General features: G+C 57.1%; 1 protein-coding gene across 2 annotated transcripts; it reads right to left on the bottom strand.

Annotated features, from left to right (window-relative positions):
• Positions 1-335: 335 nt before the first annotated feature.
• Positions 336-23567, bottom strand: PPIL2 (peptidylprolyl isomerase like 2). Of its 2 annotated transcripts, XM_079943448.1 has the most exons (21): positions 23459-23567; positions 21666-21715; positions 20025-20070; positions 18244-18306; positions 17293-17344; positions 14635-14686; positions 11274-11365; positions 10633-10722; positions 9723-9798; positions 8864-9024; positions 7791-7866; positions 7245-7351; positions 6998-7087; positions 6762-6795; positions 6111-6228; positions 1920-1976; positions 1270-1342; positions 1099-1161; positions 871-1010; positions 589-708; positions 336-458 (listed from the first exon to the last, which is right to left on the bottom strand). In XM_079943448.1, the coding sequence occupies exons 1-20, from the start codon at positions 23488-23490 to the stop codon at positions 612-614; spliced, it is 1569 nt and encodes a 522-aa protein (XP_079799574.1). In that variant the 5' UTR covers positions 23491-23567; the 3' UTR covers positions 336-458; positions 589-611. The 2 variants fall into 2 exon arrangements, with proteins under 2 accessions (XP_079799574.1, XP_079799573.1); XM_079943447.1 differs by lacking the exon at positions 336-458 and having other exon boundaries at positions 489-708.
• Between the last annotated feature and the right edge of the window lie 1402 nt (positions 23568-24969).

The raw sequence follows: 24969 nt of genomic DNA, 5'->3' as shown, positions 1-24969 counted from the left end.
CAGGAAAGGAGAGAAACGGGACCAGAGCCCAAGGGGGTGGTGGCCTTGCTGACCCGAGGACACAAGTGCTGAGTAGGGGAGGGCAGTGATGACCCTGTTGGCCTTGCAGAGGGAGTAGACGGGTCCTGGGAGGAGGCAGCTGTCCCTCAGCTTCCATGGGAGCTTCTGGAAGCCAAGGGAGCAGCGTCACAGTCAGGAGGACTGTGGGATGGAGGGCGCGGAAAGGGCAGGCTTTGAAGATCTTCAGTAGAAAGAGACACCACCGAGCAGGTCCCCAGGTCGGGTGTGAGCACAAGGCCAGGCCCTGAGGCTGGAGAGGAGTTGGCAGGGGCTGGGGGGACGACAGACACCAGCTCCCAGGACCTCTGCTCGCCCTTTGCCAGGAACAGCGGGAGCCAGCTGGCTTCACCCTCCTGACTGAGGCAGAGGAGCAGACGTGGAGACAGGGCCAGGCCGTCCTACCCAGGGAGAGAAGAGGTGGCCCGTGGACTCCCAAGGCCAGGAAAGAGGACCCAGGCCAATAGACCAGAGCTTTATTGAGTTGCAGCTCAAAGGGCAGACAACTCGGGACACAGTCCAAGTCCCTACCAGAATCCAGAGCAGCCAGCCTGCTACCACGAGCTGAAGTCCCCAAAACCTCGGCTGGGCTTTTTCTTGGCCACCGGGACAGCTGCACTGGTGGAGGGCTCTTCCTCTGCTACCCGTTTCCTGGGGAGAGAAGCAGCAGACGAGAGCTGCCATGTGGGTACCAGGCCCCGACCCCCCTTCCTTCACCCTGCACCAAGGCGCCCCCAGCAGCCAGCTCATGCTGGTGCCCCCGGCTGCCCACCCCCCGGCGGTAAGTGCAGGGAGAGCACCGTGGAGACTCACGTGACCACCGGGCTGATGTACTTGCCCACTCCCTGGCGGTACGTCTGGGGGCCCTGGCTCCCCTGCTGGGGCTGGCTGGTCTTGGCTGTGCTCTCCAGGGCCGCTGCCTCCAGCCGCGTCTTCTTCCGCTCCTCAGCGATCTGTGGCAGGCAGGGGAGTGTCTGGCCTGGAGCCCTTGGGCCGGGTGGGGCTCCTGGGGACGGAACGGGCCCCGAGTGCCCCCCTCACCTTGGCGTCGGCTTCCTCGTAGGGGTCCACAAACACTGTGGTGGAGTCCATGCGAATCTCCTCCTGGTGGGGGCGGGAGGGGGTGAGCAGAGCCGGCGCATGCCCCCAGCCCGCCTAGGGCCTGCCCAGTGCCAAGCCTGAGGAGCAGCCCCCATGCTCCCGGGCACATACCTTAGGGCGGTCAGTTTTGGGGTCACTCTCCACATTCTCCATGGCCGTCAGTGTGTCAAAGCCTCCAACAACCCTGCAGCAGAGCAATGGGGCACCTGAGAATGTGCCCAGGGCAGGGCACCCCCAAAGGCCATGTTCCTGTGCAGGCCAGGGGCACAGAGTGGCTCCAGAAGGAGCCAGTAGGACCCAGAGATGAGGGGCGGGGTTCCCGGGCCCGGCTGGTGGCCAAGTCCAGCTGCCTGCCAGCTCTGTCAACAAGATTGATCGGGACCCGTCCACGCTCATAATGCCTGTAGCGGATTTTGTGCTATGACCAGAGACGGGGTGTGACAGAGACCGTGAAGCCACAGAGCTGGAAATACCATCTGGGCCTTCACAGGATGGGTACCGAGCTCCAGACAGGAGATGGGGAGAGAGACAGGATGTGGCCCAGCTTTAAGATTCGGGACCATTCAAGGGAGAGCCTGAGGGTGCAGGCAGGGCGCTGGGTAGGCCACTGGGACGGGTCTCAGGTCCAGAGGGCCCAACTCCCTGCCCACCCCCATCCCCCGCCAGAGAAGCCCCAAGCCCCCACTTGTGCAGAGACACAGATGGGGCAAGTGGGAGCAGGCCACCCCCGACACACACAGACCTCATGTGCAGCTCCTTACCGCCCGAAGATGGTGTGCTTCCTGTCCAGGTAAGCGCAGGAGCGGAAGGTGATGAAGCTGGGGAAAGAGGGATGGTCAGGGAGAGCCTGCGCCTCCCCACCTGCCTGCCTCAGCCCCCTACCAGGCCGTGCAGAAAGGGGCAGGGGCTCTGCCTCCAGGCCTGACCGCCGCCAACCTCCTACTGGGCCGACGCTGTGCCCACAGCCCGTCCCATCAAGAGACTGACTACAGGACCACAGACTGTAGCCCGGAAGAAAGGAGGCAACAAGCAAGAAGGGGTCCAGACACAGACACACGTGGGAAAGGGACACAAGGGCCAACCTCAAAAATCTTCATGTTTAATTTGGTATAAAAAGGGGCAAATTAGGGGGCTTCCCTGGTGATGCAGTGGTTGAGAATCCATCTGCCAATGCAGGGGACACGGGTTCAAGCCCTGGTCCGGGAGGATCCCACATGCCATGGAGCAACTAAGCCCATGCGCCACAACTACTGAGCCTGCGCTCTAGAGCCCAGAAGCCACAGCTACTGAAGTCCACGTGCCACAACTACTGAAGCCCGCGCCTAGAGCCCGTGCTCCGCAACAAGAGAAGCCACCGCACCACAACAGAGTAGCCCCTGCTCGCCGCAACTAGAGAGAAAGCCCGCATGCAGCAACGAAGACCCAACACAGCCAAAAATAAATAAATTAATTTTTTAAAAAAGGCAAATTAAACTCCCCGAGGACACGGATGTGAGAGCCGGCGGGTTGACTGGGGGGGGGGGGGGGGCGCTAACCAGTAACTTCAGACATTAGACGGATGTACTTCGTGGCCACAAGGAAAACGTCTTAAGTTCCAAACCAGGAGAGAGCGAAAAGAAGGAAACAAAAAGAAATAGAAGAAAAGACTAAGTAGAAAACAAATTAAGATCACCAGAAGCAGCACAGTGACTAGAAAGTTAAATACACTTAGGACTGTCAGGCTGAATTAAAATAAACCAAGATCTAGGTGTGTGCTGTGTAAGATACTGCTTTAAGACTTCAAGAATCTACAAGGCTAAAAGCAGAAGGATGGAAGCAGACAGAAGGGATACAGGCAGGAAGTGTGGCGATGGTCGCAACATGGAGCAGTCCCCAGAGAAGTGCAGCAATGCCCCCACATCCCCACAGCCCGTGCGGGACCGAGCTCCATCAACACGCGTCAGCAGCTGCCCAGGGAGCGCACACCTTCCAAGCCCATCGGGCTGCCAGACGTCAAAAATCGTGGAATTGTGCATCCCCGACCTCCGGCCGCCAGGCAGGTCTCCTATTCTCACTTCTAACACAGTTAAAGAAACTCAAGAGAGAATGGAATAAACCTAAAGTAACAGGAGGAAAACAGAAAAACAACAAAAGGGAGACCAAGACATAACAGAAAGGAAATAAAGTCTAAAATTAGCTCTTTGAAAAGACAAAACACCCGATAATATTAGAAATAAAAAGAGAAAACCGCCACCAATCCAGCAGTGGTTTTACTGGCTATTTAAGCAGAGTTGGAAATAATAATAAAAGGTGACACCACCGGCCCTGCCAACAGCACGCAGAGCACCCACCCAGCCCCATGGGGCTAAGAAACCTGCCACATAGCCCTGCCAGGATGAGAGAGACGGAACCACCAGCCACCAGCAAGCAGTGGGCGGGGGACGCACAGGCCGATAAGAAAGGAGAGAACAGAAACCAGGAAGAAGCAATTCGAAGTAGAAACTGAAAATAACTACAGAGAAAGTGAGAGCAGACAACCCTTGTAAGCCCTGAGGAAGAACGGACACAGATGTGGTCAGGGATGGGGAGAGAGGGGGATGCATGGACACAGGCTGAGAATCCAGAGATGGGTGAGTCCCATTCCAGCAAAATGTGAATCAGTGCTTGGCCGGAGCAGCAAAGCCCACCCAAGGGTCAGCAGGACGCTCTGCGGCCATCCCTGCCCAGCGAGGTCACAACAGCTGCCTCACCTCCAAAGCTGGTCAGCTGTCCCCCCAGAAGGTGCCAGCCACCTCGCCCCATGGGCAGCTCCCACGGTACTCGGATCCCCATCAAACCTGCACAGATGACCCAGGCCGGCCCCCATGTGGAGGGAGCAGCAGTCTACAATCTTGGCCAGGACAGACACACGGACACAGCAGAAAGGCTGGCCCACAGCCTCCGGGAGAAAAACAGCATATGTTACAGTGACAGACGCTACAGGAAAGCATCTGCAAACTCAGCAACCTCGCTTGAAAAAGTAGGCCCAACAGCAAACCTGATCGGGTGACGCAACAGAGCCCATGTCCTCCCACACACAGCCTGATGGTGAGGGGACCATGTTTGCACCAGGAAGGAGAGGACATCCCCTCAAGCTGATAACGTGAATGTCTACGAAGCCTAAGACAGTTTCAGTAAACTACTGGAAATATAAGAGAATTTGATGAAGTGCCTAAATAATAGTTTTTCTTTACATGAAAAATAACCACCCAGAATTAGGGAAAAAAAAAATCTGTTTACAAAAATATCACAAACTACAAAATCCTTAAGGAATTGCTTTATCCAGGAAGGCAAAGGACCCATGTGAAGAAACTGTAAAATCGCATTAGAAGATAGAAGACATCCAAGGAGAAGTCAAGGCACATCCTTAGATGGAAACTACCCCACGCACGTCCGTTGTTCCAAAGCACACGTCACAAAAAAATTTTTTTAATTAAATAAATAAATAAAACACACGTCACATCGCTCCAATTAAAATAAAATCCAGATTAGAGAATAAGCAATCAAAGCCAAAGCAACGTGCAAACAAATAGTGAGGGTGGACCTCCTGGAACTCACTGCAGAGCGCAGTGCGGAGCTGGTGTGAGCAGGTTAAGTGTAATGTTGGCGGAAGGAACAACAAACAGAGTGAGAGCCAATTCCCACAGGAAGGTGCCGAGTGCCGGGGCACGAGGAGGACGACCCGAGGCCCTCATGGCTGGCGGGAAGTGCTTTCTCTGTGGGAAGCTCTCTCAGGGGCTCCACTGGAGGATGAGCAGGGAAATCACTGGGAACAAGTCACCTAAGACAGGGGACCACCCATCAGGCAGGAGGGCGTGTTCCGCCCTTCGGGGGCCCCTCCCCACTCCACCAGTGCCCGCAATGGCCGAGGGGCCAACTAGCTACCTGACAGACTGTGACGGGCATCCTGACTGTTCAGTTGCCAGCAAGGCTGCCATCCACCTGGGGAGGGGACTGCTCTGAGTGACACCAGCACAACTGGGAGGAAACAAACGCTGTGCCCACGTCACACACAATCACCACGGACAAGTGAGATCCCAAAACCAAAGCCTTCCACAACTTCCCCGAGACACACGCACGATGGCACTGGGGACTCCTGAAGCACAAGTGGAAATGCCACAGGAGAGATGTAAAAACATGTGCCACCTTTCCCCGAAATTTTTAAAGTCTGGGAAAATATCTGGAACACAGGTAAAAAATTAAGGATTTTTAAGAATCATGAATCAAGAAACGTAGATGAACTCATAAAGCTCCTAGAGAAGGCTGAGCGGGAGAGAAACACTCCACCTGGGGCCCCATTCCACCAAGCCAGGCGGCTCTGCAGGTGAAGCCAGCAAAGGTGCATGCGAGCCGCCACCCAAACCGTCCTCGACGCGCCATCAGTGGCCATGTGGCCCAAACCAACCTCCGCAGGCAGCGTGTGGCTCCTGGGAAAACACTCTCCTCTGAGGCCCTGCAGCTCCCCTGCGCCGCCCCCCACCTTCCACTGACACTTGGACACAGGCCCCCACCCCCCAGACACTTGGACACAGGCCGCCCAAGCCTGTACATCTAGCCTGTTCTCACCCTCTCAGCACCAAAACTTAGACCTACTAGGACCAAGGTGGGTGACCCGGGCATCTAACGCCAAAACACTCACAGCAGAATTCCCGACCCCTCATTGGGTCTCCGCCCCCCGGCCAGGCATCCACATCCACACCCACATCTGGTGCCGCCCTGGCCTGTCGCAGGCACCACCACGAGGCGTGGGGTTGCCGGCTGACTCGTTTTACGTGCAGGTGCACAGGCCCAGCGCTCAGGCACGTCTGCGCGTGTCCCCACACTTTCTGGATTGGATTCGGGGTCGAGGGCACAATATGTAGGGCGAGGCTGACGGAGAACGTGCAGGAGCCACCCCCTCCCCGGGCCCCTCCCATGACCGCCCATTGACTCACAACTGAGACTTGTTGGTGTTGGGCCCCGAGTTGGCCATGCTGAGGACACCGCGGCCCGTGTGCGAGAGGTTGGGCCGGAACTCGTCTCGGAAGGGCTTTCCCCAGTACGACTCCCCCCCTGGAGGAGGAGGGGGCACGTGGCAGCAAGAATGACCAGGTCCCAGCTGAGCGCAGCTCTTGGGATGCGGCCCAGCTCAAAAACCCGTGCGCAATCCCTGGGGTCCTCATCACCAACCCCCCGCCCCGCAGGACACCCCCGCAGCCCCAGGGCCCTCAGAGCCCCTGGTTAGGGCCCGGCCCACAGAACAGGGAGTAAAGTGCCAAGGAGACGGGTGGTTCCTGCTCACACCACACAGGGTGAGGGATGAGCTGGCCCAAGCAGCTGGCAGGCTAAGGGGGGCTTTGGAGGGGCAGCGTCCAGGGTGGGGCCCAACCTCCACCCACTGTAGGCCCCCTTGGTCTGTGGACAGAGGGGGTGCCCCTGGAGGCCCAGTGGGAGGTAACGTGCCCCCAACCCTTCATCTGTGGCTGAGGCCTCACAACCACCTTGGAATGAGGAAACAGCACGTGGGGCTATCAGAGTCCCCACGCCCCTGCCCTCAGAGACTGTGGCGCAGCCAGAGTTCCCAGGGGCCCAGCACGAGCACCTACCTGTGCCTGTGCCCGTGGGGTCACCCCCCTGTATCTGCAGGAAGAACCAGCCAGTGAGAAGCCGTGCCCATGAGCCTCAGCCCCCCTGCCCCCCGTCCCCCAGCTGCTCCTGGTGAGAATGGGGCCCTCCTGGTTCACCCCCGGGAGGCCTGGTGTGGCCAGCTGGCCCCCGGGCACACGTGGGTCACTGCAGGACTCCGCACGTGGGCACTGGGAGGCTGGCGCACAGCACTCACCACGAAGTTTCGGATGGACCTGTGGAAGAGGGTGCCATCGTAGTACTGCTTCTTACAAAGCTTGATGAAGTTCTCACAGGTTTTTGGCGTCTACAAAAAAGGCAAGGTGCTCCGCTGAGGCACATGGCGGCCAGGGAAGGGTACCGAGGACCCCCAGGGCCCTTGGGCAGTGGAAGGCGGCCCCGACAGTGAGGAAGGACTTGCAAGGCCCAGCAGCCAGGCACTCGCAGGCGGCCACCTCACCCACCAGGTCGCAGTGCAGCTCCAGGTTGAGGTCACCCAAGTTGGTGTGCAGCCGCACGTAGCCCTTCTTCTTCACGAACTGGTAGCGCAGCACGTCCTCATCAATGGCAGCTGCAAGGAAAGGCCTGAGCTGCCTGCCTGCCTGCCTGCCTGCGGCCCGGAGCCCCCAGGGGCATCGGGGAGGGTGGGGCAGCGGGGCCTGACGGCTCCTCGATGTAGGGAGGGGAGGGCTGGGGGGAGGGGGGCCCGACCAGCCAAGAACAGGAGAGGAAGGGGGCTTGGGGGCAACGCCAAGGTGGGACTTGGGCTGGAGCCTGAGGTGGGGTGGCCCCAGCATGGGGAGGGCCTCCCATCACCAGGGAGCCCCCTGGACAGCCGCCCCTATCCCAAGCACAAGCCCACTTTCAAAAGGGGCCGTGCCTGGCCACTCCTGAGTTGCCCACGAGCCCACAAAGCCCAGGCGCGACAGAGCAGCGCTGAGAAGGGCATGGACGAGGGCACCCCACCCTTGGCCGCTGTTAACGCTGGTGGTGGAGACAAAGGCCACTACCTGCTTCATGCGTGGTCTCGGGAACCATGGCAGTGGAGGTGAAGGAGGCGCTGACCTTCCCGGTGGAATAGTGGGCCTGCCAAGAAACCACGGTGGCTCCTCAGCCCGAGGCCACCCCGCTGCTCAGGCCCTGCTTGGTGCCTCTCCTCCAGGAAGGTGTCCCTGACCACCACCCACAGGCACCTGCAGGGGTCTACCAAGGGGGACAGGACAGCCCAGCCCACACTGGCCTCTCCCCAAGGGCCCAGGGAGCAGGGGCACAGTGAGCCAGCAGCCCATGGGTCTCAACTGGGCTGAAGGCCTGGCTGCCAAAGCTCTCACGTTAAGTGAAACCCAGAAAAACACACCAGGCAGAGCCTGGGCATCTCTGGGGTTCAGAGCACCAAGAACTGGAGCTTCTTTTTAAATGTGTTAAGTCTCTACAGGAAAAAATAAGCCTCAATAAACGATTTTTTTCCTTCTAAACAGAAGGACAAAAAAGTTTCTTCCCATAAGAAAGAAATACACCAAAATTCTAAGAACCATCGTGTTAGAGCTGGGATTAGATCATAAACAACAAACCTTCTTCTTTTAGCACGCTTAGTTTTCTGGACAGTTCTTTAGGGGGGCACCTCAGAGGTCCCCCCTCCCAGGGTCCCCCAGCCCCAGCTCACCAGGTCCTGCCTGAATAGAGGAAGGGGGGCTTGACAAGCCAGGGTGCAAATCCTGGTGCCCTCACTGCCAACTGGGGGTCCCAGGACCAACCGTGGGCTGTGTCGGACGAGAAGGTAAGGACGGGTGCCAGGTACCCCCAGTACCACTGGCTCCCTCCCCCCAGCAGCTTGGCACCCCTGAGGTTGCTCTGGGCACCGAGTAACCAGCTTCGCAGGGCAGTGACTCTGCCCATACCCCAGGCAGCTGTGGGGCGAGGAACCACTGAAGCTACCGGGCAGCTGTCCACCTAGCACATCTGCTCCGGGCCGGCCACACCTGTCCGTGGCCCCAGGTTTGCCGGGCCAGCCTCAGTGCAGCCCCATCCCCAGGAGTGCCCCAAGGGGCAAAGAGGGCAGCGGCAAGGCCTGCTGCCTACTCACAGCGTTCAACCTGTCCACCTTTGTCTTCTCGGGGACCTTCATGGTGGCCGCCAGCATCTCGTCCCCTTTGAACTCCTTGTAGAGCTCCTGCAGCGTCTCTCGGGTCTCCGTGTTCGTGTTTTTCAAATAATAAGATGGGTCCTGCTTGGCCTTTTCTTCATCTACAAAACAGCACAGTCGCCCTGAGCAGCCGAGACCCAGCAGCATCCCCAGATGTTGTGACGGGGACAGGAGGCCAGAGCCACTGAGCCCCGGCCGGGAAATGAGTCTGAAGTGACCAGAGCTTCTGTCACAGTCACAGCCTCCTGGTCACAACAACCCAGGGAGGACCCAGTGGGGGAAGAAAGAGCGAGGCCACTGCCCTGTCCCCAGACCGGCCCCAGCCCCAGGGGTCACAACCTCGCATCACAGGACCCCTGGCCACGAGAAGTCACCACCCTTCATGGGACCTCCATACCCACCCAGCGGCGGGCACGAATGGCCCATCCCTGTGGTGGGACACAATCTCTGAGGAGAAGGCCCATCCAGGCCCCCGAACACATGGGAAAGAAAGCAGCTCTGAGAGACCTAGAGCCAAGTCCTGATGGTGCGGGGGTGGCAGGGAGATGGCCAGGCCGGGCACCATGGTGATGGCCCGGCTGGCACCGACATGTCTGGCCCCCGATGGCAGGCATGGGCCAGGGTGGTCTGCCAACCCCAGCACAGAACAATGGAGCGTGGGCTCAGGAAATGCAAGATCTGTGAAAACCTGGGTGAGACTCCCAGACACTCAAGCCTCAGGGAGGTAGGGGCTTCACCCAGGAGCACAGGCTCTTCTACCTAAGTCCCTGGCACCCGGGCCAGCCCTGGCCATACATACCTGGGTCTATTATTTTCATGTTATTCTTAACATGAAAGAAGTTGGAGACATTGAATTTGTCCAAACTGGTGGGGTCCTATGGCAAAAAGAACACATGTGGCAGTGAGCCTGGCACCACAGCCAGACCCATCCTGGGCCGTGTGGCTGCTGGGCAGCAAAGGACGGGTGGACCGGCAGAGGGACCAGGCTGGAGGGGAGAGGCTGGGGGCTGCATGGGCATTGCAGGTCAGCAGGGACTGTGCCCTGTGCAGGGTGACGAGCAGGGGTGGGGCAGGGACAGTGGCACAGATGGCGGCTCAGCCAGCTGCGTCCCCTTCTCCCCGCACACAGCCGAGCACCCTTGGCTGTTAGCGTGGGACGTGGGGTGCCCACCTCCAGGCCTCCTGCAGGCCGCCCCCCTTCAGCCCGGCTGCCAGACTGACCCCACGGTCTGCTCTGGGGACAGTGAGCCCATCACTGGGGAGAGCCATGCACCGGCCTCTGATTAGAACGGGATGAGCCACACAGGAGGATCTAGACACCCTGATTTTCTAGGGCCGGGTTCTCATGAACTCACTCGGGGCTCTGACACCTACAGGCACACCCTACACTCGTCCCTGGGTCCTGAGCACACCAGCCCCAGCCCTCAGGCCTGCAACGGGGCTGCTGGGACATGGAGGTGGCTCTGGGGGCAGAGACGAGGGCCCTGACATGGCAGGGGCGGCCTCAGAGGGGAGCAGTGAGCCCCGGACTGAGCAGGCTGCCTGTGTGGAGGCCCAGGGTGACTGAGGGCAGGGAGGGTGGGAGGGGCTCTGCCAACGGCCGGGACAGCTGGGAGCTACACAGGCAGGGGGCTGCGAGACCACTGAGGCAGGAGGAGCCAAGGTCCTGGGCGGGTGGTCCCTGGGCAGGCAGGGAAGGGGACACCCACCTGTAGGGTGATGATGTCCTGCCGGGAGAAGGGCTCGTCGGTCAGCAGGTCTCGGAAGTTCTTGGCCTTGATGTTTAGCTGCTCCACCGCCTAAAGCCAGGAGAAAGTCCGCTGTCATGTTGCCTGCCCCCCGACCTGGCAGCCCAGAGCCCACCCAGAGGTAGGGAAAGGACCAAGTGGGGGAGACAAGTATGTGCCACCAAGGGGCGGGGCTTCCTGCGCCCCAGACAGGTTGCTGTTGTCACACATCTGTCTCCCAATGAGCCACCCGAATCCATGACCCCAGAGCCCCGCGGGGCCAACCTCCATGGATGGGCATGAAAAAGGCTTAGGGAGGGTTTCCCGCATCATGGGGCCACAGCCCTGCCATCTGCACCCAGCCCAAAGCAGGCCCAGAGCAGGACGGGTGTGGAAATCGGGACCCCCCCCCCACAACATGTGATCCCCTGGGGCGGCACTAGGAACTGAGGTCCCTCCAAGGTCTTTGCCGATGCCTGTGGGGGGCACCAGGGAACAAGGACCTGCTCAGTGGGCAGAACTGCCCCGGTCCAGTCTGGAGGACACGAGCAGGCCCTGCCATCTCCTGGATGCGCCGGTGGCTCTCACCCCATGAGCCGGCCTGGGGCTCCCCAAGGACCCACCTCGTGGGCGTAGACGTTGCCAGTGGTCCTGATGGCCACGATGTGGCTGTTGTTGGTGAAGACGGTGAACAGCACAGGGCAGTGGTACTTCCCTGGAGAGGAGGCACACACCCAAGGTCAGAGAGCCAAGGTCAGAGAGCCAAGGTCAGAGAGCGGGAGAGGTGGAATCCTGCGTCAGCACAACTAGGGCGACCCGAGGGACAGCCCACAGCTCAAGCTCCTCCTCCAAGAGCATGAATTCCCATTCATCCCGCAAGACCCAACCCCTGCAGGGTCTTCCTCAGCAAAGTCGGCCTTGTCAGCCCCCAGCCCACCTGGCCTCCCTCTCCACCTCGGGCATCCGTCACCCTTGCCCACCCACCAGTAGCCCATCCTTCAGACCCTGCCTCGTCCCCGTACCTCCTGCGTCCCTCGCCTGGGTTACTGCAACCAGCCCCGGCTGCCCTCCGTGCCCTGCCCCATCCCACCAACACCCGCCCACAGCCAGGGAGCCTGTTCAAGTCCCAGCAAGAACACTGCAGAAAGGGGAACACTTAGAGATGAAAGACCTTGAGTTGTATGGACTCTAAAAATCCTGATTTCAAAACTACAAAAAATAATTATGAGAGCATTCTGGAAACTTGACCACTGGCTGGACAGTCAATGATACTACGGCATTCCTACTAACTTTTTAGATGTGACAACGGTATTGTGGTTATTATTTCTTAAATCTTTAGCTTTTAGAGATGCACACTGAAGTACTTAAGCACAAGATAGTATGATGTCAAGGATCTGCTTAAAATCACCTGAGTAGGTGCAGAATGCGAGCATAAGTAAAATCAGACACGTTGACAATGGATGGGAGCTGAAGCTGGGGATGGATATGGGGGAGTCACACAGTAATTCTACTTTCTTTTTTTTTTGGTCACACCACGGGATCCTAGTTCCCAGACCAGAGATCAAACCTGGGCCCCCCACAGTGGAAGTGCAGAGTCCCAACCACTGGACTGCCAGGGAAGTCCTGAATTCTCTCTACTTTCACATCCCTGAAAATGTCAACTTGGGACTTCCCTGGTGGCACAGTGGTTAAGAATCCGCCTGCCAATGCAGGGGACACAGGTTCGAGCTCTGGTCCAGGAAGATCCCACATGCCGTGAAGCAACTAAGCCCGTGTGCCACAACTAGTGAGCCTGTGCTCTAGAGCCTGTGAGCCACAACTACTGAGCCCACATGCCACAACTACTGAAGCCCACACACCTAGAGCCCATGCTCTGCAACAGGAGAAGCCACCGCAATGAGAAGCACGCCCACCGCAATGAAGAGTAGCCCCTGCTTGCTGCAACTAGAGAAAGCCCACATGCAGCAATGAAGACCCAATGCAGCCAAGAACAAATTAATTAACAAAAAAAAATAGAAAGAAAATAAATGATGCTGTCTTTAAAAAAAAAAAGAGGACTTCCCTGGTGGCACAGTGGTTAAGAATCTACCTGCCAATGCAGGGGACATGGGTTCAATCCCTGGTCTAGGAAGATCCCACATGCCACGGAGCAACTAAGCCCGTGTGCCACAACTGCTGAGCCTGCGCTCTAGAGCCCGCAAGCCACAACTACTAATCCTGCATGCCACAACTACTGAAGCCCACGCGCCTAGAGCCCATGTTCTGCAACAAGAAAAGCCTGAACACTGCAACGAAGAGCGGCCCCTGCTCGCCGCAACTAGAGAAAGCCCACGCGCAGCAACGAAGACCCAACGCAGCCAAAAATAATTAATTTAAAAAAAAAATTTTAATTAAAAGACAAAACAAAGCCAAAAAAAGGCAATCTCTAGATCAAATTTAGTAAATTTTTTTTTTTAGTAAAAATTTTAAAAAAGGCAAAGTTAGGTCAGATCTTTCTTGCTGTAATCTCTGAGTTCTCCCGTGGCCACCCGAGCCCCACATGACTGCTCTGCACCCCATCCCACCTGACTCTGGACCACAGACCCTGCTTCCCGCTCCGCTCACCCTGATGCAGCAACACTGGACTCCTGGCTGTGCCTCGGGGCCTTTGCACAGGCTGAGCCCGTTGCCTGGAATGGTCTCTCCACATCCCCACAGGGCTCCCCTCCCCTGCCCTTCCTCCCCCTCCCCCCAGATTTATACTCAAACCCTGTCAGCGAGTCGTCCTGTGACCCTCTCTCACCCTGCTTTACCTCTGACCTGTTACATGCAGCACCTGACGCACTACAGTGATCTCATTTCCAATTTCCTCCCTCCCTTTTGTTCCGGGAGAGACCCGGCCTGTCTTGGTCTTCACACACAGCAGGCGCTCAGTAAACACTTGTGAAGGAGACACACCGAGGGCCTCCCCGAATCACCCGCTCTCAGAGCAGGGAGCCACATGGCACCCAGGGACCATCCATGGGGTGCTGTGCTCCTAGTCACCAAGGCCCGCTTGCTCGTTCACTGCCATCTGGCACCTGCTGGGAGCCAGGCCAGCCTCAGCTGCTCCAGCATCTCCCGGAACACACCCGCCCAGTGAGCCCCGACACCGACCTCAACCACAGCACCCGCACGCGCCCAGGGCACGGCGCCAGGCCCACAGAGAACCGAGAACAAGGTGGGTGTCCACGGAGGTCGCCTTGGCGCAGGCGTCTGGCCAATGAGAACAATGGAGGGTGTGGAGGAGTGCAGAGCAGGACCCCAGGCCTGGACTGGGGCTTTATGACCAGTGCCAAGTGGAAACCAGCCCAAGAGCCACCTGGCAAATCCGTCAGACCCCCCACACCCACTGCCCGGCTGCCTGCCCTGGGCCGCAGCCTGAGCAGCTTGTCTCCAGCGATGACTGGACCAGAGCCACAGCCAGGCAGGGCCTGTCTCCCGTGGGGCCCAGCTGGACCCATAAAGGCCACCGGAGGCCCACACGGCCCAAGTGCCCTTGTGGGAAGAAGTGCCCCAAGCCGGAGGTTTCACCCCCACCCCAGCTTTAAACTATCTGGACCTGGGCTTCCCTGGTGGCGCAGTGGTTGAGAGTCCGCCTGCCGATGCAGGGGACACGGGTTCGTGCCCCGGTCCGGGAAGATCCCACGTGCCGCGGAGCAGCTGGGCCCGTGAGCCATGGCCGCTGAGCCTACGCGTCCGGAGCCTACGCGTCGGGAGCCTACGCGTTGGGAGCCTACGCGTCGGGAGCCTGTGCTCCACAACGGGAGAGGCCACAACAGTGAGAGGCCCGCATACCGCAAAAAAAAACCAACAACTATCTGGACCTTTAAGAAAAAATTATTAGCCTTTGAGAAATCAAAAGCAAGCCTCCAGCCTGATCAGAAAGGAACAAAAACTTGGTGAGAGGCGGGGGCCTCGGGTCCTGCGGGCCAATCCTAAAACTGACTGTAAAGAATTACTCACCTTCACTGTTCTTTGCAAAGTTCAGCTTGATCAGGGACCTCCCGTCCAGTTTCTGAAAAAAGCGTAATTAATAATAACAAGTAACTCACATGAAAAAGGGCAGAGGCATCTGAACAAACTTTTTGGCCAAATCAATATCTCCTCAGCTGGGCAGTGGGGACCCAGGCATTTGCCCTGCTGTTCTGCTGTGTGACGACCCAAGAAACACCAGGCACTACAACGTGGGGGAAGAGGAGTCAATACACGCAAATGCCAAGAGGGGATGGGACGGGATCCTTTCTCAAAACTTCTGGACTTCGTCTGCGGCTCACCTCTTCTCCAGGAACCTGGACAATAAAGCAAAGTCCAGCAGCTGGAGGAAAGCTGCCCAGTGGGGAGGCCTCTGTCAGAGGAAGCGAGGGGGCAGCAGGGAGACCCTGGATGGGGAGGCACAGGCCCTGCAGCAACCAAGGGCCAGCTCCAAGGGCCACGTGGAAGAGACGCCGGGCATCCTTCCGCCAGGGCCGAACCCAGTTCTGCCCCACGTCCTCCCTCCCCTGGCACAGTCCCTGCACCCAGCCCAGTGCCCACTCCCTGAGTCACCTCGGCCCTGCCTTCGTTAGCCAACCACCCCCACACACACACCTATGGACAGATGGTGGGTGCCCGCCCCAGGCACAGCCAACCCAGGGAGACCCACACGCAGCACCCTCCTCCCGGGGTCCCAGGAGGCGACAGGAGCTCACAGCAGCTGACACCACAGGGACGGTCCTCAGGGCCGCGGCGACTCTGGGCACAGGCCAGGAGGGGCACGGGCCCCACTTGAGGACGCACCACAGACTCCCTGACAGGACACCCGCAGCAGAGGTGATGGCTGGGGGCAGGCGATTGGCATGCTGTGGGGCTGGGGAGCACCCGGGGAGCGGCTGGCCACAGTAACCGAGGAGACCGAGGACAGGGGGGCCAGAGGTGGATCAGGAAACACGGGGGCCTGGGGGGCGATGGCAAAGCGCAGCCCCCACCGACAGAGGAGCGAGCCCCAGCCTCGACACAGCCGCAGCCTGATCCCAGGGGAGGCGGTGCATCCCGAAAACAAGGCTACCGCCCAGGGCCCCAGAGTACACATCCACCTCCAGAACACAGGTAACAAGCGCACAGCTGAGCAAAGACTGAACCCACGACACTTCACACGTCCGAGGCTGGTGACCAGGACCCTGCTCACACCCCTCTTCCACCTCCCTCCCTCCCCCTAGCCTCACCGCACCCGGGTCCTCTTGGGCCTCCCCAAAGACGATGACAATGACAGCCTCCACTCTCCACAGGGCCCCCAGGGTCTGTCACAGAGCTGACCAGGCCTCATCCCGGCAGACAGGGCTCTGACTACCACCCAGCCCAGCTCCCAGCTCCGCAGTGCCAGTCACCACACTGCCCGCCACTCCCCCAACGCAGGCTGGACTTCTATCAGGCTGACACCCTGGGGGAGCCAACCTGGCTTCCAGGGCCTGCAGAAGGCCCTGCCCTCCCTGCTCGCCCACCTCTAGCCCCTGCACTGCACCTCCTCAGCCTGCACCCTAGCCCAGGCTCACCCAGCACCTCTTGCACAGAAAGTACACGGCCCCTGCTGCCTCCCTGCTTCCACCCTCACTTCCCGGAGGTCTGGTCCCGACACAGCAGCCAGAGCCAGGCTTCCAAACAGGCCAGATCACAGCTCGCTACGGCTTAACCCATCTGGCCTCCAGCCCATCCAGAACGAAGCCAGGCTCCCTCCAGGGATGGCAAGACCCCCCCGATGTAACTCAGACTATCTGCCACCATCTCCCCTCGTCCCCAGGTCACAGCTTCCATAGCACTGCTCCACAGACGTCCCCAGGTCCCCCATCCTCCTCTGGTGAGCATCCCGTCCCACTCTGCTCACAGCGCCAGGCCCCATGCTGCACCCCTTTCTAAGGCTAACCCCTTTCTGTGAGTGAATGGGTGCAACCGAATAAATGTGGCAGAGGGAAGGCAAGCTGAGAAGTGAACAGAGAGCAGCAGGAGGAACGGAAAGTGGGCGCCCTGGGGCTTTACAACAAGGCATGCGGAGGGGCGGGGGGTGTCCAGCAGGGAAGTATGCTGGAACTCGACTCCAGATTCTCTCCTGCACCTGTACGTGTGACACATCAACAGCTGCTTAACCTAACTCTCCACAGAGTACACGTCACAGAACGCTGGTGCCCACAAGTTACATCACCCAAAGAGACAGGTGACTCCTAGAGCTGCCGAGGGTCTAGGACACGCATCTCCCCTGACACGCCGCTGATGAGAGTTTGGAACAGTGCGACTCCTCCAGGGGGCAACTTGCCAGGAGCTACCAAGCCGAAAACGCAGCCCCCAGCGTCCAGCAGTCCCAGGGGTACACCGCATGTGTGACCACCATCTGCAACAGCAGAACTCCAAATGCCCCCCCGAACTGTGCCACCACAGGAGGGCGCACGGACGCACTGACACCTCGGGGGTGGAAGCAAGGGGCAGTGGGGTCACCAATCAACTGCGTCCATGACCGAGGTAAGACAGATGCCTGCACATGTGCACACAAGTGGGGAACACTCCAGAAAGGACCGGTGTGGGTCCTCCACCACGTTCCTGTACCTGACACCTGGTGTTCACCGGCATCACCAAAGCTCCTGCACAGCCACCTACCTCTCCGTTGCTGGGGTTGGTCCCATACTTCTTAAGCCAAGGGACAATGTTCCTGAAGGGAAGAGGACAGTGCGCGTCAGCGGGAGGGCGGGTGCAGCCTGGCGACAGGGCCACAGTGCAGGGCGTCTGCCTCCAGGGGGAGCTGGGAAGGGGCTACACTCCACTTCACTTTTTGCCTCATCAGAGGAAACGGGGGAATATTTCTGGCTACATGGGCTTCAAAGTATGTTCAGGGTTTTTACTCTAGTTATGCATAAACATGGATAAATGACATTAACAGAAAAAGACGTACATACAATGAGATACTGGGCCAGAATCAAAAATCACACTTCAGAGAATTCTGAATGACATAGGGGAAAAAAGCTCTCTTCTGAGTGAAAAATGGATCCTGAACTATCTTCTACAGTATGATCTCAAACAGGTTACCACAAATACACTCTCAGAAGAAGAGCACTACAGATATTGACAGTGCTTTCCCTGGCCAATGCAATTATGGCCAATTTTCCCTTTTCCTTTGCAGTATTTTGCAAATCTTCTAAACTGAATCTGAACTATGAGACAATTACAGAAGCTGGCTTACATTGGGACATAAAACTGAGCATAAAGCTTCAAAGGGAAGGACTAGGAAATTATGCGCCTCAACTATGGCTCTGCCTTCATGAAGTGAAAGCTACTCCGCTCATTAACACTCTAACAGGTACAGGGTGCGAATTAGAGCACTAGGGACCCCCACACGGGGAGAGGCCAATGCCCCTCCAGGCAGAGGTCACAGCAGCACTGCCACCCCATGCCTGAGGCCCATCCAGGGCTCCCAAGGCTGCTGGGACCTCGGTGTGTCCAGGCTCAGCACTGCCTGGAGCCCAAACACTCCAGCTGGCCCCACAGCCCCTTCCTGAGTGGGTGTCAACAATCTCACCACATCTGTTAGTCAGAAGTCAAGGGAAAACTCACAGCAAGTCAAAGACGATGCCTTCGGGGGTGCAGACCGGGTAGACAAAAGGCTGTAGAGAGAGACTGAGGAAGGACAGGGTCACTGCTGAGCACTGCCCCCTCCCATCGCAGGAGACTCTGGGGGCGCGGGGTTACCATGGTCTGGAGGAGCCCTGCCTGCTCCTGGCTGCACAGCAGGCTCCGTTCCCGCCATGTTTCCAAGGAGTGGGTAAGTGACTCAGACAAGACCTGACGCCCGGGAGCCCTGGGTAAGTTCCAGTGCAGGGATATGGGTGTCGAAGGCCACTTCCTGCCTCGTGGAGGGTCTGCTTAGGAAAAGCAGAGCCCACAGGTGGAGGAGGATGGTATCCAGTGGACTTCCTTGAGCCAATAACCTTTTCTTCTGGCATGGGGTCTCCATCACTAGTCATCAAGAGCCCTGGCTGACCTGGCTTGTTTGTATATCAGTCACCTATGAGTTCGGTCAGCACAGGTCAGGCACCAGGACCTGGACAGCCTGGCAGCATTGGGGTCACCTCCCCGAATGCTGCCCCAGGGAGCCCTTGTGGAGAGTCCTCACCACCGCCCCCTCTGGCCCAACCTTCTACTCTAACCCAGTAGTACTGCTGGGGACTGACCAGAGCAGGACCCAACAACAAGGCAAGCTCCAAACAGCAAGACAGTGAACATGCATCTTCTCCTAACAGGGCCTGAAGGGCACATTCTCAAAGCACGTATTACCCAGAACCCAAGGTAGTTACAAAATGGGCGAGACACAGAGCAGAGACCTCTTGGAAGAACTGGGAACCAAAGATTTCCATCGAACCAATTTACAAGACTACATTTCCAGGAGGCTGATGACAAAACTGGTGGCGGTGGTGAGAAATGCAGCTGATGATGTCTGGGCCTCACTTGTTCATACTTCCTGAGCCAAGCGAAACAGGTGAAGCCCTCACTCACCATGTGGGGAGCCTCCTGGAAGCCCTGGGCAGATTCAGCGGCTGCACCCCCAGCCTCCCCTGCCCCCTCACTGCCCTGTGGTATCGGCTGACCTGCCTCACCATAGTTGTGGGATCACCAGGAGAGCTTGGTGAGCTCTCAAGGCTCACCCTGACCTATGGTATCAGAACTTTGGTCGGAGGGAGAGGAGGGCAAGATGGGGAGAATGCTGTGTAGACACGTGTGTCCAGGACAGAGCTGACCACTGCTCAAACCTGGGGAAACTCAAGCCCATGGGGACCACCAGACCTGCCCACTCCCCCAAGCCCCAATGTGTTGGGGTTCATTAGTCTAACAAGGGTGGGAAGAGACATCCAAGTGGCTGTGCAGCTGGGTCCCTCCCCGCCCCCACAGTGACCTGCATTCTCAGGGAAGGGGGAGGGGCCACAGTATCAGGACTCTCTGGGCTGCTGTTACTACTCAGACTCTGGACCAAAAGGAAAGCATGAAAGCCCTGGGCTCAGAGTCAGACCACTTCCTAGATGGGATACCTGGGAGAGGGAGCTCACTCTTCAAAGCACTGATTCTCTCAACTATAAGGCAGGCTTGATGACAGAGCCTACCTGCCTCTGTAGGTAAGAACAAGGTTAAAAGACAATGCACATAAATGGAGACACAGAACAAGCAGAAAACCATCATCATTTCTTTCCATTGCTGGGTCCCTTCTTCCAGTCCACAGAAGATCTGGGTGGGAGAACGCAGACAGAAGCTACACCTGCATCTCCAGGGATCAGATTCACTGTCAAACAGTTGAGTACCCGAGAACAATCACGAGGGAAAGGTTAAACTCTCCAAACTCTTACCTGCAGTGGTCAAAAGGTAGACGACGAAAATCTGTTTGTGCGATATCTGTGTAAAATGAAAATAAAGGACAGAAAACTTACTCTGTAAAAAATTTCACGTATGTGCTCTATCAACAAGTCAACTACGTTTTAAGAAAAAGTGCATGTAAGTCACGGGGATGAAACGCACGGCATGGGGACTGTAGTCAATGATATCTTAAAAATTGTGTGGGGGGCTTCCCTGGTGGCTCAGTGGTTAAGAATCTACCTACCAATGCAGGGGAAACGGTTTGAGGCCTTGTCCAGGAAGATCCCACATGCCGCGGAGCAATGAAGCCCGTGCATCACAACGACTGAGCCTGCGCTCTACAGCCCGCGAGCCACAATTACTGAGCCCGTGTGCCACAACTACTGAAGCCCGTGCGCCTAGAGTCCATGCTCCTCAACAACAGAAGCCACTGCAATGAGAAGCCCACGCACTGAAACAAAGAATAGCCCCTGCTCGCCGCAACTAGAAAAAGCCCACGTGCAGCAACGAAGACCCAACACAGTCAAAAATAAATAAAATAAATAAATTTTAATAAATAAATAATAATAATAATTGTGTGTAGTGACAGACGGTAACTAGACCTATTTTGGGTTTTGTTTTGCAATGCACAGAAATATCAGACCACTGCATTGTGCACCTGGAAGTCACTCAGTGTTACAGGTCAACAATACATCGATAAAAAAATAAAAATCTGTTAAGATTAAAAAAAAAAGAAAAAAACAAAAGAAAACGCTGATGTAAATTACCCAGTGCAAAAATTGCTGTGTACTAATACCTTTCTCTAGACAGAACCAAAACGTGGGGTACATCAAGAAAGAGCTTAGAGGAAAAAGTACATACCGCAGGTGGGTTTCTGCCACAACCCTAACTAACATCCCTGCTGTGGGGCTCCCTCTTGGCTTTGCTTTCCAAGAGGCTGGGCCAGTTTTGCTTCCACCAGTGACCATGACAGTGCTCTTTTGACTGCAGCCTTGATAGCTTTAGGTATTATTGCTCTTTGCATTTTTTTTTTTAATTTATTTATTTTTGGCTGCATTGGGTCTTTGTTGCTGCACGCGGGCTTTCTCTAGTTGCAGTGAGCAGGGGCTACTCTTTGTTGCAGTAAGCAGGCTTCTCATAGCGGTGGCTTGTCTTTGTTGCAGAGCACAGGCTCTAGGCATGTGGGCTTCAACAGTTGTGACATGTGGGGGCTCAGCAGTTGCGGCTCGTGGGCTCTAGAGCACAGGCTCAGTAGTTGTGGCACACAGGCTTAGTTGCTCCACGGCATGTGGGATCTTCCTGGACCAGGGCTCGAACCCATGTCCCTTGCATTGGCAGGCGGATTCTTAACCACTGCGCCACCAAGGAAGTCCCCGTTCTTTGTATTCTTTATTAACTTGACAGAGAAAATATTATTGTAACCTATGTTAAAAAAAATCACCAATATTAAACATTTCCTCCTATGTTTAGTGTATTTCCTCTTTTGTGAACTGTGTCCTCAACCCATTTGTCTACTATAGTTTCCATGTTCTTATTAACTGTTCATTTTTACACTTACTGCATTGTGAAGACATCATTCCTTAATTATACCCACACACACACACCAAAAGGAACAGAAGGATTTCATGCCTTACCTGGTTTCTTGCCACCATAGAAGTGAGTGTATTCAGCACAGGTAATGTACCTGGAGAGAGAGATAATCTTACTACCACCTCTTTATAAAAAGAATAGTCTCTGGAAGTAAGAAGTTGATAACCGAAATCATTTCACTCATTTGGAAAATGCTTTTTTAACACGTACTATGTGTCAGGCACATAGTGAAAAAACAAGAGAACAAGGGGATACACAAACTAGTAAGCAAACCCAAACGGTCCTGCTCCAAAGGGCAGGGTTAACAATGAGAAGCAGCTGGCCACACGAAGACCTGGGGAGAGAGCTTTCCGGGGCAGAGGGACCAAGCCGACTAATCACGTATAAAAGCCCTGAGGCAAGGGCTTCCCTGGTGGCGCAGTGGTTGAGAGTCCGCCTGCCGATGCAGGGGACACGGGTTCGTGCCCCGGTCCGGGGGGATCCCACATGCCGCGGAGCGGCTGGGCCAGTGGGCTACGGCCGCTGAGCCTGCGCGTCCGGAGCCTGTGCTCCGCAACGGGAGGGGCCGCATCAGTGAGAGGCCGCGTACCGCAAAAAAAAAAAAAAAAAAAAAAAACCTGAGGCAAGAAAAGCTAGTGTGTTCCCAAAGAAGGGCAAAGCCACTGAAAAAGAGTGCACATGGGGGCACGGGGCCACTGATCATGGAAACGCAGGTGGTGGTCGTATCACAAAGGGCCTCAGGGGCCGTGGGAGGACTCTGGATTTGCTTCAGGCGGGATGAAAGGACCCTGATCCAGCATAAGTCCTCAAAGCATGACTCTGGCTACTGTGTGCAGAGAGTCAAGCAATAGGCAGCAGAAAACCAATCTGAGGGCGACTACAAAGCTTCAAGGAGCTGGCATCAACTTCACCTGTGGGAGGACTGGTGGACGAGTGCGAAGCGGTCAATTCCTGGAAGAGCCAGCAGGACGTACTGATGGACAGGAGGCAGAGGGAGCTAAAGGAAACTCCCAGGCTTCTGACCCCCAGCGAGGAGAGAGCGGTGTGACCACTGAGATGGGAAAATGGGGGAGGAACAGGCTCAAGTGCTGAAAATCAAGAGTTGCTTCCCCGTGGGGCACACTGAATTCGAGAAGCCCATCGGATCTCCAAGTGGAGGTGTCCTAAGCAAGACTGGAGAGATCCCACCGGGCAGGATGTAAATGGAGAGGAAGCCTGGGGGAGACGTAGGAGGTCCGGAACGGGGGGAGGAGGATCCAGCAGAAGAGACCAACAAAGAAAGACCCCTGAGGTAGCCTGAAAACAAAGAGTGTGGTGTCCCAGGCACCGTACAAGGGCTTCCGAGGGAGAGAGGCGGTCAGCCGCGTCCTACGCTGCTGAGAAGCCCAACAAAACGAGGACTGAGAACTGACTGACCCCCGGATGGAGTCGCACGGAAGTTACAGGATCACGACAAGAGCAGTGCAGCGGGCAGAGCCCGACTGGAGTGGTTTCAAAGGGAAAGCAGAAAACAGCCGATCGACACAGATGTTCCTCTTCTTGTCATAAAAAAAATCAAAGAAACTCGGTGGCAGCTGGTGGTGCCAGGTGGGTTTGTTTTAATTGGAAGGTGCTGTAGCCCGTGAGCAGGCTGGGGAGCGAGAACCGCGCCCGGGGAAAGCCGGCGGGGTCAGAGCTGGCGAGCGGAGGGACCGAGGGGACAGGACCCCGAGAGACCCGCGCCTGAGGGAGCCGCCCCGCCGGGGGACGGCGGAGGCTCCCGGGGAAGTGACGTCGAGAGGGACTCGGCACGGCGCAGAGTGCGGACAGGCCCGCTCCCGGCGGCGGCTCAACTTACATCTTGTCCTTCTGGTGCTGTCGCTTCCCCATGGCGGCGGCGGCGGCAGGACCAGCGAGCGAGGGAAAACAACGGCACACAACTCACACCGCGCCCTCTCGGCCGAGCTCCATAACTACTTCCGGGTATCTCGGACCCGCCCCGGAAGTGGGCGGTGGGCACGCCGGGAATTGTGGTTCCTGGTGCCCAGGCGCATGGCCGGCCGGCGCAGGCGGCTCCCTGGGTCCCTGGGCTGAGCTCGCGGTTGGCTCGGCCACGTCGGGGCTGAGCTGCTTCCGCCTCGAAACCCCGTCTTCCCGGGGGCCTCTAGCTGGACCGCCTCACCCAACCGGCCCCGGCTCAACGCCATCCCCGCCCAAACCCGCCCTGGATTCTCAGGTCTTAGGCCTGGAGCCCCAAGAACCCCCAGCCTCGGCCCCATCACCGCTCCCCGCCAGGCCGAAACCTCCAAAGCGACGTACACATTCCCTGCCTGCCCACTTACCGCCCATTTGGTCCCCACCGCCTGCAGGCCTCTCTCCTGGGCGGCCCAGGGGCCGGTGGCCATGAAGCCTGAAGGTCTAAAGCCCTGATGATCCCTTCGGTCTCTTCTGACTGACCCTTCCTTCGGCTGGACCACCACGTTTGTATGCCCCGGCCGAGCCCTGGACCTCCCTCTACACTCAAGCACTGGGTGACCTTGCCCAGGCTCATGGCTTTAAACACCTGTATCCCTTGTCTCCGAACACGAAATAGCCAGCACTTCTGCCTTCTGACCTCTACCTGGGCACCGACTGAACTCAAATTTAACATGTCTGGTAAAAGCATAATTCTCCACCCCCATCTACCCCTAGTGTCCACTCTCCTCAAGGTACCACTGTCCACCCAGTCACCCCATACACCTCGATCTCAGCTCCCACAAGGGCTTATCACAATTTGTAATCCTGTACTAATTTATCTATGTACTGGCTTACCACACACACATGGATGGGACATAAGCTCCTTAAGGGCCAGGACCCCAACTGCTTGGTCTATTATCTCCAGTAGCAAGCAAGGTGCAGGGCATCCACAGGGCTCAACCGACATCTGCTAATGGCCAGCATCATTGGGCACTTTGTGAGGACTCATGTCTCACATGCAGGTTTGATTCTAAAGTCAGCGTGGGAGGTAATCAGAGTCACGTGTCTTTGAAACTCTTTAGGGAGGTGCCAAATTGGAAACTGACACGCCAGCTCATTTTCCTCCCAGGAGGGAACAGACCACTGTTTCTAAACTTGCACCCAGATAAGCCTTGTGTTTAGGAGCCAGGTGTAGCAAAAACTGGTAGTCTTGCAACTCAGTGGGGTCAAGTGAGGCACAACAGGGCCACAGAGTTACTGCAGGGAGGGGCAACACACTCCCCGCACTCAACACTCTTTCAAAGTGCACAGGACTGAGTTCCCAGGTTAGGTGCAAGTGAGGGGACTTCACTGACCTGACCACCTACTGTGTGCAGTCTCAGGCCAAAGAGCCTCAGGCTTGCGCTACCCTGA

This window comes from Stenella coeruleoalba, assembly GCF_951394435.1.
Source record: "Stenella coeruleoalba genome assembly, chromosome: 14".
Lineage (NCBI taxonomy): Eukaryota > Metazoa > Chordata > Mammalia > Artiodactyla > Delphinidae > Stenella > Stenella coeruleoalba.
This window is presented reverse-complemented; position numbering and strand designations above follow the sequence as displayed.

Coding starts and splice junctions, on each gene's coding strand:
- PPIL2 (XM_079943448.1), bottom strand. CDS start 23,490: ATGGGGAAGCGACAGCACCAGAAGGACAAGAT. Junction 1,977..6,110: donor AACACCAACAAGTCTCAGTT/GTGAGTCAATGG, acceptor CTCTTTCCCCAG/CTTCATCACCTTCCGCTCCT. Junction 1,343..1,919: donor AAGCACACCATCTTCGGGCG/GTAAGGAGCTGC, acceptor GCTCTGCTGCAG/GGTTGTTGGAGGCTTTGACA.